The sequence below is a fragment of the Talaromyces amestolkiae genome (genome assembly GCF_001896365.1).
Source record: "Talaromyces amestolkiae strain CIB chromosome Unknown scaffold23.1, whole genome shotgun sequence".
Classification (NCBI taxonomy): Eukaryota; Fungi; Ascomycota; class Eurotiomycetes; order Eurotiales; family Trichocomaceae; genus Talaromyces; species Talaromyces amestolkiae.
The window spans coordinates 428,863-442,233 of record NW_024468059.1 but is presented as its reverse complement, the minus strand read 5'-3'; the positions used below and the strand labels follow the sequence as shown (position 1 = coordinate 442,233).

Genomic DNA, 13,371 nt, shown 5'->3' with positions numbered 1-13,371 from the left:
GTACCAACTGTTCGCATCGAGGTCTGGCGGAGATGTGGATCCTAAATCGTTAGCTCCGTGCCTAGCCCTAAACCAAGGCAAGTTGACTAACCATCGATGACTCACAGGCATATTTCTAAGCAGTAAGTTAAGCACATATGTACCTAGACCCAGTGATACTAAAATAGCCCTCAGCTTACAATAAAGCAAAGAATCTTTTCGGATTGGTTCAATGATAGCGAAACTTAAAAAGCGATTTATGTATCGCTAGAACAGGCGCTATTATGGAAACGATTATGAAAAACCATCGCAAGAACAGCTTATTGGCACAATCTTCCCCATAACAGTGATATGACGAGCACTAATTCTAGGTGTGTGAAAAAATAGATCCCTTGATGGTATCTAGGCATACCATCGCGTTGCAGCCTAATTTAGCCCCTTGGCGGAAGGGCTGAACACTTCACGAAGACTATAGCTGCCATTCTCCCTTCATCATGCTTCTTGCCTGGCCACGAGACTGGTAGCTACACACAAGAAAGAAAATTGTAGATCCCGCATATCAACTATGAAACTCGGAGATCTCCCGCGTGAGCTGATTCTCATGATCTTGGAGCACTTGGCAAACTCCATCGGACTACTCAAAGCAGTACGGCTACGGGTAGTCAGTAAGATGTTCAACGATATCATTACATACATAGTCTCATCGCCTGACTACATGCGTAAAAGCTTGAGATCCCAACATTACAACCGTTATGCAGAAATGTCTGCTAGTCTTCGAGCCAGGATTCTTCTGTCCGGCTCGTACTCTGTCGCTAGGTGCCGAACACGCACCTTTCTCGCCATCTCCTACGTTTCCACACGACTAGCTGAGTTGACTAGGGCAAATAATGATCAGGCTGTGAGAATTAGGAAGAAAATAGCCCTAGCAGCCGCGCAGTCTGGAAATCCCGAGTATCACGACCTCTACAAAGACGACACTATCAAAGGCGAGAAAACGCAGCGACAGAACCTCGTTTCTGGAGCAATCATTATGGGGGATCTGCCTCTTACGATCTACCTTTTCAAGGAGTTTGGCGAGTCTGTCGGAGTGAATAAAAAAAGCGAATATTTCGGACGTCCGCTGCACTTAGCCGCAGCATGGGGACATATGGAAATTGTCCAGTATCTTCTCAGTAACGGTGCAGACGCTCTCCGAATTGTTGCTATGACGAAAAATGATTTTGATCATTGCAGTGATATCCACCATGTCTATCTTTGGTCACGTCACGTAGATCGAAGTCCTGACGGGAGTCCATTGCGTGCGGCGGTACTTTCCGGGCATGAAGACATTGTGCAACTCTTTTTGCAGCCAGAGTATAACATATGGCCAAAATTCCGCCCAGAATACTATAGAGCAATCCTAGCTGCTACGCGTAGTGGACACGAACGGATACTAGACATGCTCTTTGATGCCGCGGATCTCGATCTCGACAAGATAGGCAAATTCAAGAGCCAAATGCTCATTGAAGCTGTTCGCCACGACAGGAGAAATATCGTGCATCGACTTCTCGAGGCAGGGACAGATATTAATTTTGCCCCAAGATACCTCCTGCCGCGACGATTGCACGGTACGGCTCTGCACATTGCTGCTGCTCATAACCGGACTGCCATGATCAGACTTCTACTAAATGCCGGTTCTTCAACTGAAATAATGGAGAGAGGAGATGCAAAATGCTTCACTCCTATCGAAACGGCTGCACAATACGGTCATACAGAAAGCGTCTCCATATTCATTGAGTATGGAGGCAACCCGAACCTCGTGTTTTACGCTGCCACGTATGGAAGCCAACTCCATTTAATGCGTTTCCTAATTCAGCAAGGCCTGGTAGACCTTCATAAACCAACTTCTGATTGTAGATGTGACCACTGGACTCCCGGCAGAGAGGCTATGGCGCAGGCGATTATGGCTCATAATCCAACTACTATAAGATGGCTCTTGGCTAAGGGCGTGCCCATTGGCATGGCACCCGATGAGGCCCCTCATGAGGTCCGATATTCTCGGTTTCTTTACCCCAAGTTACTTCCCTGGATCAAAGAGTTCGTGCTCAGTTTAACAGAGGGTAGGGATCCCAGGTACAATTATTGGAATTCATATGGCTTTGCGCCTGAGAGTCGATTTGGGATTCATATTGGGGAGGACACTTGGGAATGGTTTGGCAAGTATTGACCCCCCATTACCTCCAATACGACGGACAGTAAGCTCGCTATGAACTTACGATACCTAATTCTAGGGTGGGAAACTTGGCAGAGGCCTGTAGGTATTACGAATACACGTAATCAAAAGCTCTGAATTTGAGTCCCAGCCCGGGCATGGGAATTTCCCATGGACAAGGTTCTATGGGCATTGTTAGACCTCTGCAAGTCCCATGGGATCTTGCCAAGAAAATTTGTAATCTTATCCTTGTCGCTATGAAGCTAGATTCACATCAACCACTATCCACCTACGGATAGCATGCTTGCTGCCGATTTTTGGTCGTGGATGTATCGAATTTCCAAAGCCGGCGTTCCCTTCCTGGATTTACTGCCAAGTAGCCTGAGTTTAGACTCTTTGATCGACAGGATTGAAATAACAGATCCTCAGCATCTCGGTATTGCTAGCCAGCGAAGAATTTTTTCTCAGATTTGCTTTTTTATTTCCGCTGTAAGGTGAACTCCACTACCTACTGTCTCGTAACCCTCCTTACAATATCGGATCCAACCCGGTGTTACAAAACGTGTCAACCTACAGGCCATTTTTTAATGGAAATATGAATACAAGCAGATTTCTTACAGTATACGATTCAGACTTCGTAGTATGAAAATTAAGACTGTATGTAAACCTATCGGATCAATTTCTCATACAACAGCACTTGTAGAAGGATAGCAATAGGAATAAGTCTTTATCGGCCTAATACCTACAAATTATCGGTCTTGAATATTTGACCTAATTCCTAAAATTGGCATTGGCGGTATGTCGATGTGACCCATCATGACCAAGATCTCTTGGGTATCCATCGGGACGCTTGGGTGTCTAGAAAGCCCTTTTTCGCATTAATTTCGCCATTGGCAGGTTCAGGCTGTTGCTTGGAGTCATGATTCCGATTTCCAGTCCTTTGGAGCTTTTGTTCCAACTTTTTGATCGCCCATTGCAATTTTGCTTCTGTGGCAAAATTAATCGGTGACTTTTTGTCTTTTGCCTCGACTGACGGGTCTGCTCCTGCCGATAGCAGAATATCGAGAAGTCGTTCCCGTGACCCCTGGATGTCAAGTTCCGATGTAAGCTGCGACTGATGTTCTGTTTGCAGTGCTGCCGCCGTAAGAAATACAAGTAAGGGTGTTTTGCCGTCCATATCCTGCGCATTAACGTCACTATTAGAATCGATCAGTAGCTGTGTGATTGCCTCAGCATTCGTCCTCGCCACTGCAACATGGAGTGCAGTCCGTCCAGCACCATCTCGACAGTTTGGATCGGCTCCGCCTTGTTTAAGGAGAATATCGACAATCCGTTCTCCATCCTTTGCATTTACTGCGATATGTAGCGGGCTCTGCGAGACACTAGCATCAGAAGTATCTTGCCACATATTCCGAGAGACTTTCAGATTTGACAACGCCCGAACTGCAGACACTGTACCAATGCTGGTCTTCTTGTTCGGGTCTGCTCCACCTTTGAGCAGTGCCTCCACAACCTCCTCCAGTCCAGGAATAGCGACTGCCTTGTGAAGAGGGGTAATGCCAGAGCCGTTTGTGGTGTTTGCATCGGCGCCAGCTGCTAGCAAGGCCTGTACAGTTGCAACAGAGCGACCATCGACAGCATAGTGAAGAGGCGTATTTCCACCTTGCCTCGTTTGTGCTGTCGCTTTTGCACCCCCATCAAGCAGCTTTTGAACCATCTGAGGCCCAGCATCAGATCGTTTGGAAGCAGCAAAATGTAGTGCCGTACGACCCGGATGTGCGTATCCCATTGTTTCAGCATGCACGTATGCATTGTTCTCCAGTAGCCAAGCTACCATGTCCGTTGCCTCTGAATCAGCAGCGAGATGTATAGCACTCCAGCCGGACATATCCGGAGCACGCACATCAACGGGAAGAGACCCAATAGATTTCCATGTTGTTGCGCGGTTGGCTAGCCAGGGAAGATTGAGTCGTGCCGCCACGAACAGCAAGCTCGTACTGGTGGAGAATCCGGAATCTGATAATAAGTCATCTTATGAATTTCAAGACATAGACAACAAAACTCACATTTTCCACTTGTCCATCGCTTCAAGAGATCATATGAGCGGACCCAGCTCAATAATGCTGCCGAGTTCGCGCTGAAGAATTCCTTCATGCCTGGGACATCCGTTTCGTCTTGAATTTGGCTCTCTCGGAGGTGGTGACCCAAAGACTCGACAGCATACTGTAAGAATGGGAAGCCTTCAAGGAAGTTCTCTTTCACGATTTTAAGCTGCGTCTCATCTATCATACCTTTATTATCGACAGGAGGCTTGGGAACTTCACGCTCATTGACATTGGGGATCTGGAGATACGTCAAGCAAGCAGCTGCCATTTGTCGATGTGCCTCTGACTTACACATCCCATATCCTTCATACTTTTTCTCACCCGCATCACTAAAGACCTCTGACAAGAAATCCTTGACCGATTGGTGACTCAAGTGAACTGTGCCGTCGTGGATTAGAAATAGTGCACTCCAATTGTTTTCAATGCGACGCTGCAACACGTCATTCTCTTCATCGGTCCTCGCCCCGCCAGTATATGTCTTTTTCTCTTCCAGAGTCGATACAGCATTCAATTCTTGCAGTGTAAGCGGTCGGCATGCGAAGTATACCCACATTAACAATGTGCGCAGTGTGACGACAGAATCTTGATGCTGCCGTTCCAGCATCTTTTTGTAGTATGCCGCTACATCTGAAGGGATGCTGTGTAATCTCTCCTTGACTTTTATCTCGGTCCAGGTACCGTCCCAAGTGCTCAGGTCCTCCAAGACTAATGAAAGCCACTTGAACATGCCTTTACAACTTTCTTTCAGTACGTCTGTGGTGGACTTGAGAACATCATCGGAGAACTCTCGATAGTCTTGGATATCTTTGATTTTCTTTTCCGTGACTTTGTCAATATCATGCTTGTTATTCTTGGGAATGTCGATGATGTACTGGGGAAGCAATTTGTCGCGGATAATCTTACTGCCTCGATCAGAAATGATACAGCGCAGGCTAAAATTTGCTCCTCGTGAAATGGCTTCTCTATTGACTCTTGTGGAAACCTCACTGATAAGACGCACAACTGCGGGAAGATGAGGCCCACACTGATCTAAGCCATCGATGATGAAGTAAAGAACCTCTAGGTCTGGGTCTAGAGCTATATCTTCGAGAATCTTCTGCAAGATTTCGACCGAATGGAATTCATCCGGATCTGCTCCCGGGCTGTCAAGGTCTTCAGCGTTCTGTAAATGATTCAACGCATACTTGGCCAAACTCCGCTTCTGTTGAAATATTTTGTATAGAAGAGTCCTCAGAATCCATGTCGGCTTCTGTCGCATTTCGTTTTTATCGTCACAGAAACATACCACCGCAATGGTCTTCCCCAGGACACCCAACTCCACGGGCAGCGCTTCCTGGACCGGAGAAGATGCAGATAGTGTCCTGACGCGCATCCGTTTTTCAAGCTCTTTGGTGAGGAATTTCAATAACACGCTTTTACCGCTTCCGGGAATCCCCTGAATGTACAACGGCGTGTGTGTCGCAGAGTCCGTCGCAATCCAATGACGAAACGCCTCGTGCTCGAAGATCCATTCGCACGTTCCCGGTTCTGGTCGGCTGATGTCGCATCTATCCCTGCCATCGCCTGCAACAAGGATGTCGAGTAGCTTACCTTCAACAGTCTTCTTCTCACCTAAAATCTCATTTATGTCTGTTAGCCGCAGTTGATCGATTTTGATGGCAAGGGTCGTAAAAGTCTTTCGCGTTTTTCATACCCATATATATGGAGGCTCCTGCCGCAATGTTAATTCCTTGGATAGAGTCGCTGTAGAATGAGGCCTCCAGGTTGCCATAATTCTGACCCATCTGAAGTCCTTTGTTCTCGGATTGAGAGAAGTCCGCGAAAGCCGCTGGCTTCGGCTTCTACTCGAGTTAGTCACCATAATGTTCTATTAGAACACTTCTTACTGACATCTGCCATTACTCCGAGTCGTTTCATTATGGCAAAAACTGTTTCGAACTGTCGATATTCTATTGCGAGACGTGTATGGTGGGAGAACGAGTGAATTGTCTCCTCCCCCGAAGCTGATCGATCTCTTCATGGTAAGGGAATATGGGAATATCTACCAAAAGCTAGCGGGGGGACAGTCCCCGGTCCGAACTGCATTCTCAATTCAGCTCTTAAGCGATGACACGCATGAAACCTCTCCTATGCTTCTACATCCCACCGCTGTTCAGCTTGTGAAAGCAACGCCTCGTGTTATGACCACATCTATTGTTGTCCAACCAAGCATGACATACCCTTACAGTACGCAGACTTCCCGTGAGTGTTCGCCAGCCACATCTCAATTGAGCCGATCTCTCACAGCCCGCTACCAATGGAGATCCTTTTTCATTCCTCCTCCCTAAATTGATGAGACGGCTGATAGACTCGGATTACGAGGATGTTCTACGGAGTATCACTTTCTCGGAAATCTGCATTAGTGTAGAACTACCCACATAGCATTCTTAACTTCTGCCCCTGTCTTCAAGCTCGGAAAACATGGCCAAAAATAGCCTAGCGTATCAGATGTCGTATCGTGCGAGCTATTCGCAATGATAATTCATCAAGTTTATCGGTCATGTCTTGCATCTGAATTACAACGGTCATGTCTCAATAGAATGCCAAATCTTCTCTGTATAAAGCGGAAGCTGGAGTGTTGCAAAAGAAAAAAAAAAAGCAATATAGATGACCTTTTAAATCGGAGTTCTTTCTCAATGACTCAGTCGATACGATCTTAGCAGTGCTCATCTGTATTTCAAAGATTATTTAGTGAGGATTTTGGACCTTACGCGCCAATTTATAGAGATAGCATCCACGAAATTCAAAAGTTCTTCGCTATGTCTATCAATATCGTCAAGGATCCTTCAGACGCCCGGGTAGAGTAAGATAGTCTCCAACCTGTTTTATAGAGTATGAATCCCACAGACTAACGATTGAGCAATACAGCATCGTTCTTGTCCCTGGTTTGAAAGTAGACCAAAAAGACTGGACATCCGCTGACAGCTCCATCTTTTGGCCCGAAAAGCTTCTCGCGACACAGATTCCCAAGGCACGCATCTTGGTCTTTGAATATGACGAAGATCCAACCCTGGATGTATTTTGGAACAAGCGTGACTTGATCTCTAGTAACTCGGATGATTTAGTGAATTCGCTGTTGGATGAGCGACGAGCCGAAAAGGTTAGGATGATCCAATGCACGAGAAAATATACATTTGCACTAACAGTGCCGGGTGCTCATAATGCAGGCTGAGCGACCATTGATCTTCATCGCACATTGTCTTGGGGGATTGGTCGTCGAAAACGTAAGCCTCTTCCTTTTACTGGACATTACAATCTAAGAACATAATCTGACCGCAGAGCCGCGTATTATTCAGGCCCTTATGAGAGCGAGCAAGAACGAGAAGAAGAGACAGCTTGTCACCTGTGCAGCGGGTCTTGTACTACTTGGAACACCGCACTACCAGCATGGAACATTGTCCGAGGCAAAGAAATATTTCCAACTGGCTCAGAAAGATGTCCCGAGTGACGCCGACCTGCAGGCTCTGTCGAAACATGTTTTGGCAATTCCAGAAGCATTCGCTCAATTCATCCAAGCAAATCCCGTCAACGTGGAGAGCTTTTATGAAGGTTCCCCCGTGAGTATCAATAATGACCAGGGGGATGAGATTGAAGTCGTGGAAGAAGCTGTTGCAAAGTTACCGGGAGATTCTTCTGATCCTACTATGCTGAAGGGGAACCACCACCAAATGAGCCGGTTTGGGAGCGAGAAGGATAAGGATTTTAAGAATGTGTCTAGGGTTCTCGTGGATTGGGTGGACGATCTCCCTGAGCCCGAGGAGAAAGGTACGACGAACAATATCTCCAATGCCTCTTTTTCGGGGTCAACCAACTATGGTTACCAGCTTGGACAAAATACGGGTAACCAGACTGGATTCACCTTCGGTGCAAGGTAATTAGAATGGGACATCAGCTTCAATGTTCCTGAGTCATTGTCGATCTCTCTTGTTTTATCATCGGCAGTTGCTTACAATCGACCAACTCCTAATGTGGAAGTCAAGAGTAACTAATTAGTTAAACATTACCCTTGAAGAACGTGCTTTATAGTTTCCACAGACTTTAATTAGATAACGTAGAAGGGCAGAGACGAGTTTTTGAGTGTACTATATAACTCCGACTTCGAAAAATCCTTTGTTCAACTTCGCGGTATAGCATGCAGGGGGGATCTGTGAGGGGATTTCGAAACTGTCAATTGCAAACAAATAAATTTGCGCTCATCATAAAACATAGCCCGCCAGTCATCCAGAGTATGAAGGCCCCGGGAATAATAGGCAGATATGAAAATACCCCTCAATTCCGGCGACGTGCATGTTCCAGAGAAACCCTGCCATTTGCAGATCACAAACCGCTCAGAGTCCAGCATAAAATTACTCAAACGTACGTGCGACTTTTCCCATTGGATAAGGTTTCGTTTAGTGAAGCCTGACCGAGATACATGGGGGATTGCGCGCGGACAGATAGTACAGCTCCTTCAGCCACGCCACCATTTTGCCATGGGTGGAAGTCGGAAACCACAAGTATGATGCGGGACTTGTAATTAAAGTAGAAAAAAAGAAAAAATACAAAACAAATAGGGAAATAGCTGGGCATATATTTGTCGAGTGGTTTTGTCAACTTATGGATGCCACAGTACAGACACATACGTATGTTCACCTATAACCCTAAAAACAAGTTCTGAGAAGAATCAACCACGTCACAAAATTTGAGTAACTTATTTCTGAGCAGAAATCTCAAAATTGAAAGCATCTAGATCTACCACAAATCTATATTTGTCTCCAAAAACCATGACTACTCAACCAGCATCAGACCTGGCCCAGTTATGGCAGGCAGCGATACAAGACTACGAAAAGACAACAGGGAAAAGCCTCCTCCTTGCCCGACAATTCGGAAGCACGGAAGAAGTCATGGGGGCCACCGAAGAGCTTTCGAACAAGTTCAAGAATTTTCGCGATGACAAGAGTAAAGTGTCGAAAGTGCGGACGGCATTCAAGAATAATCTCTGGTTGATCCAGACCGTTGTCAATACGATACAGACCGTTGGAAATGCGGCTTCGGTGAGTTTGAGATACCTATAAGTATAGCATACAGGGCTAAACTGGGCTTGTTTCTCTAGGCGTTCCCGCCCGCCATGCCGGCAAGTTTGATATTCTCAGCCTTTGGACAGGTCATGCAGGTATGAAAGGCACTCCCCCAAAGAGAAACAGTCGATCTTCCTCTTGACACATGTAGTCATTCGCTGATGTCTCGGCCGATTACGACAAAATCATGGGCTTCTTCGAGTTCACGCACCGATTTTGGGACAGACTGTCTATCATTGACCAAAAACTGCCGGATCTACCACAGTTTCAGCGGTGTGTGTCGCGCGTGTTTTCAAGCATTTTGAAAATTTGTGCGATTGCGCAAAAGTATAGCACAGAAAAACGGATGAGTGAGTCGTCTTAGGGGTATGTCGTATACTCAGCATGGCTAATAGTTTGGACTAGAGAAATGGTTCGATAATTTATTGAGCGGATCTGACGGGGAGCTGACTGGGGCTACTACTGTTCTTGAAGAGGCCATTAATGAGCTGAGTCAGGCGGTTGGTCTGACTACTCTAAGAACCGTCCAAATTCTAGATGAGGTTGTCCAGAGCATGAACGGGAATATCCAATTCCTTGTGTCAAATGCAAATCTCATCGACGAGCGGACGAGGAGTATTGAATCTAACACCAATACCATCATTGAACAGAACCAGGACCTTGCATTAAAGCAAAACAATATGACAAACATGCAACAGGAAACATTACAAGAAATGGCGCAACAATCTCGAATGCTCGACAGTATCGTGGGCTATTTCGGATCTATCCAAATGAGTCAGAACTTTGGTAGAAAGAGCTTTCAGGACAGCATATTGAAGCTGGGCGTTGTCCGGCTGCGACTGACGCGTTGGAGTCAAGCTGTCGGATTGAAGGATCTGAATAATGTGCAGACTCTCCGGCATGTGAAGATTTCCGATGAAGATCTTCCCATGGTAAAGGAGCTTTTGGGCAGGATTATGGAGAGTTTCGATGACGCCGAGAGGACTTCAAGTCGGATAAAAAAACGTAATCCCTCTTTGTCGTCTGGTGGTGTGTTAGATCCTGCTAAGGAATTAGATGAAGCAGCCGCATCGCTTCATCAGAAAATGGATACAATAGTCAAAACAAGGCAGGGCAAGGAAGAACAATCAGAAGATGAGCAGACGGAATTGATCCTCTACGAAGACAAGAACTTCACGCGACTAATTGAGGATATCAGCGACTCGGTGAATGACTTGGTCAATCTCTTCCCAGCGGTTGAAGAAATGCAGCAAAAGCTTTGCGACGAAGAAGTTTCCGAGATGAACAAGGCCGAAAACGCTCTGTCGCTGCTGAAAGAGGCCGCTGACGGCCAGGATAATATGCTTAGCAAGACTGTGATAAAGGTTATCGAATCTACCACGACTTACAACAACAGCGTTGTCTTTCAGGGAACTAATTCTGGTTTTCAAATTGGGAATAATAGAGGGAAAATTAGCAACGTGCACTTTCGCTGATGCAGAATGTCAATCTAATTTGACGTGTCCGTGTAGCTAGCTGGGGTTTATTCTTTTGGATGTGATATTAGTCGAGGAGCCAACTCTAGCCAGTACAATGAAAATTAATATCAGATCTGAATAATGTTATTCTTATATTTGATCTAATAAATTTATGAGGTTTTGAACCTTAATACATCTCAATACACTGTTATTATAATTGAGGTGGATCTGGGTTTGTGGTACCTGCATTGTATTTTGTGACACACTTGTATAAATTACTTCCTTCAAATTAGACACACATGGATACATTAAATTTAACCGTCCCACTCGCTTTCCCACGAAGTCATCTGCCCTAACTAAGGTAAGTTGACTAAACAACAATGACTCACAGGCATATTCAAAGCAATAAGCACATATGTAAGTGGACCCAGTGATACCGAAAAAGCCCCAGCTTGCGACGAAGCGAAGAATCCCTTCCGATTGGTTCAATGTTTGCGAAACTCGAAAAGCGATTTGTTGTACCGCCAGAACAGGCCCGTTATGGAAATAACTATGAAAAACCTTCGCAAGAAGGATCGAATTCGTGAAAGATGAAATGACTACAGAATTGGGGGAAACATTGTAGAAAATGAATATAAATAACCCCATTGACTGCTCGTCCGCTGAAGTCGAGTATACAGCATATTTCTCCAACTGGAAACAGTCTACTGTACGGTATTAGGGCTACTCCATTCTTGCCATGTCTCTCCATCAAACCATCGATCTCGACAGAGATCTCCCAAACATTTCAAATGAAAATGTCAAATTCCATCCACCCACAGGCATTTCCTGCCTAATCGTCGGAGCTGGAGTCGGAGGCTTGACAACAGCGCTCGAATGTCGACGCAAAGGCCATGATGTGCGAGTTATTGAAAGATCACCAGCCCCAAGTACTGCAGGTATACCTACCCCCCCTCCCATATCACACAAACCCCCAAAACACAAAAAGWATTAAAACAATCCAAAATTGATATAGGAGACTTCTTCTCCATCGGCCGCAACATAATCGCCCATCTCTACAACCACTATCCCAATCTAGCCGCCGAATGCGAACGCATCAACTACTCCGGCCTAATCGCCTACCACAAACTCAACGGCGAACGCATCTCAGGCCCCGAGGCTGTTCCCATTGGGAAACCAACTATGACCCTCAACGACGGATCAGAAAAATTCATTCCGTTCAACAGGCACCATCGCCCCAAGTTCGTTGCCGCTCTTCTAGCGCAGGTCCGGAATCTGGGTATAGAGGTTATTTTTGGTGCGAAAGTAGTGGATTATTTCGAGGATCTCGATCGACAAAAAGCGGGCGTTGTGCTTGAAAGTGGCGCGAAGATGGAGGCTGACGTGGTTGTTGCGGCGGATGGTATTGGCACAAAGAGCAATAAACTCGTTAATCCAGGGGAGGATGACAAGGCTTACTCTAGCGGAATGTCGATTTTCAGAACTTCGTTTCCGGTGGAGTTGGCTTTGGCTGATCCGGAGGTGAGAGATCGATGGCCGCTGTTGGATGGGGATGTGCCTTGTCTTGAGATTTGGGGAGGGTGTGTACTCTGTCTTGCCCTCTAAGCTCAATTGGGGAAAACTGACCCTTTACAGTGACAACATGTCCTTCTTTGTACAGCGGTACTCGGACATCATGTGTTGGCTAATGACTCACAAGGTATACCTCCTCTAACTTCCCACGACATTTTCCAAACAAACACTAATCACCTCCCATTACCAGAGCACTGGCAAAGGCCTTGAATCGTGGTCCCAGCCCATCCCCCTCTCGACTGTACTAAACCTCACCTCCACCATCCCCAACTTCCCGGACGTCGCCAACCGTCTAATCCAAAGCACCCCTGTCGACGGCATAATCGACTGGGAGATCATGTGGCGCGATCCACGCTCAAACTGGGTTTCTCCCGGTGGCGGGAGGGTTGTGCAGGTAGGCGATAGCGCGCATACGTTTCTACCATCGTCCGGTAGCGGCGCGACACAGGCCATGGAGGACGCGATTTCGCTCGCGACTTGTCTCCAGATTGGAGGGAAAGGGAATGTTTCGATTGCGACGAGGGTACATAATAAACTTCGGTAAGCGCCTCCCGCCTCTCCCTCTTTTCTAGCTTGTGTATGGTACGATATACTCACCTGGGGCATGATTGCAGATTCGAGCGCGTTTCATGTGTGCAACTAAGCGGATTCATGAACCATCAAAAACAGAGCAATCCAGTCTATTCAGCTGATAGCGAGGATGAAGAGTCATTCAAAATCAGCCTGGGCGACTGGATGGTCATGTATGATTCTGAAAAGTATACATATGCGCACTATGGGGAGGTGCTCAATCATCTTATTTCTGGGGCGCCGTTCGAAGCCACAAATATTCCACGGGGATATACATACAAGCCATGGACGATCAAGGAACTGTTGGGCAAAATTAATAGGGGTGAGAAGATACATTTTGAAGGAGATTGGTCGTGATCACTTGCTGCAATTAGAGAGTAATCCTAGTTTTCATAGAGTAG

General features: G+C 46.2%; 3 protein-coding genes across 3 annotated transcripts; 2 read left to right on the top strand and 1 right to left on the bottom strand.

The window, feature by feature from the left end:
* Positions 1–544: 544 nt before the first annotated feature.
* On the top strand, positions 545–2,185 carry BHQ10_009303 (uncharacterized protein; the record flags this gene model as incomplete). Its single annotated transcript, XM_040882205.1, has 2 exons — positions 545–1,794; positions 1,876–2,185. 2 exons carry the CDS (start codon positions 545–547, stop codon positions 2,183–2,185), a joined length of 1,560 nt encoding a protein of 519 aa, XP_040737805.1.
* A 799-nt stretch (positions 2,186–2,984) lies between these two features.
* On the bottom strand, positions 2,985–6,192 carry BHQ10_009302 (uncharacterized protein; the record flags this gene model as incomplete). Its single annotated transcript, XM_040882204.1, has 4 exons — positions 2,985–4,186; positions 4,237–5,886; positions 5,969–6,116; positions 6,166–6,192. 4 exons carry the CDS (start codon positions 6,190–6,192, stop codon positions 2,985–2,987), a joined length of 3,027 nt encoding a protein of 1,008 aa, XP_040737804.1.
* Positions 6,193–7,073: 881 nt separating this feature from the next.
* Positions 7,074–13,327, top strand: BHQ10_009301 (uncharacterized protein; the record flags this gene model as incomplete). Its single annotated transcript, XM_040882203.1, has 12 exons — positions 7,074–7,117; positions 7,183–7,414; positions 7,482–7,538; positions 7,596–8,079; positions 9,100–9,347; positions 9,407–9,466; positions 9,523–9,721; positions 9,777–10,793; positions 11,844–12,408; positions 12,464–12,527; positions 12,591–12,940; positions 13,015–13,327. The coding sequence occupies 12 exons, from the start codon at positions 7,074–7,076 to the stop codon at positions 13,325–13,327; spliced, it is 3,633 nt and encodes a 1,210-aa protein (XP_040737803.1).
* Positions 13,328–13,371: the final 44 nt, after the last annotated feature.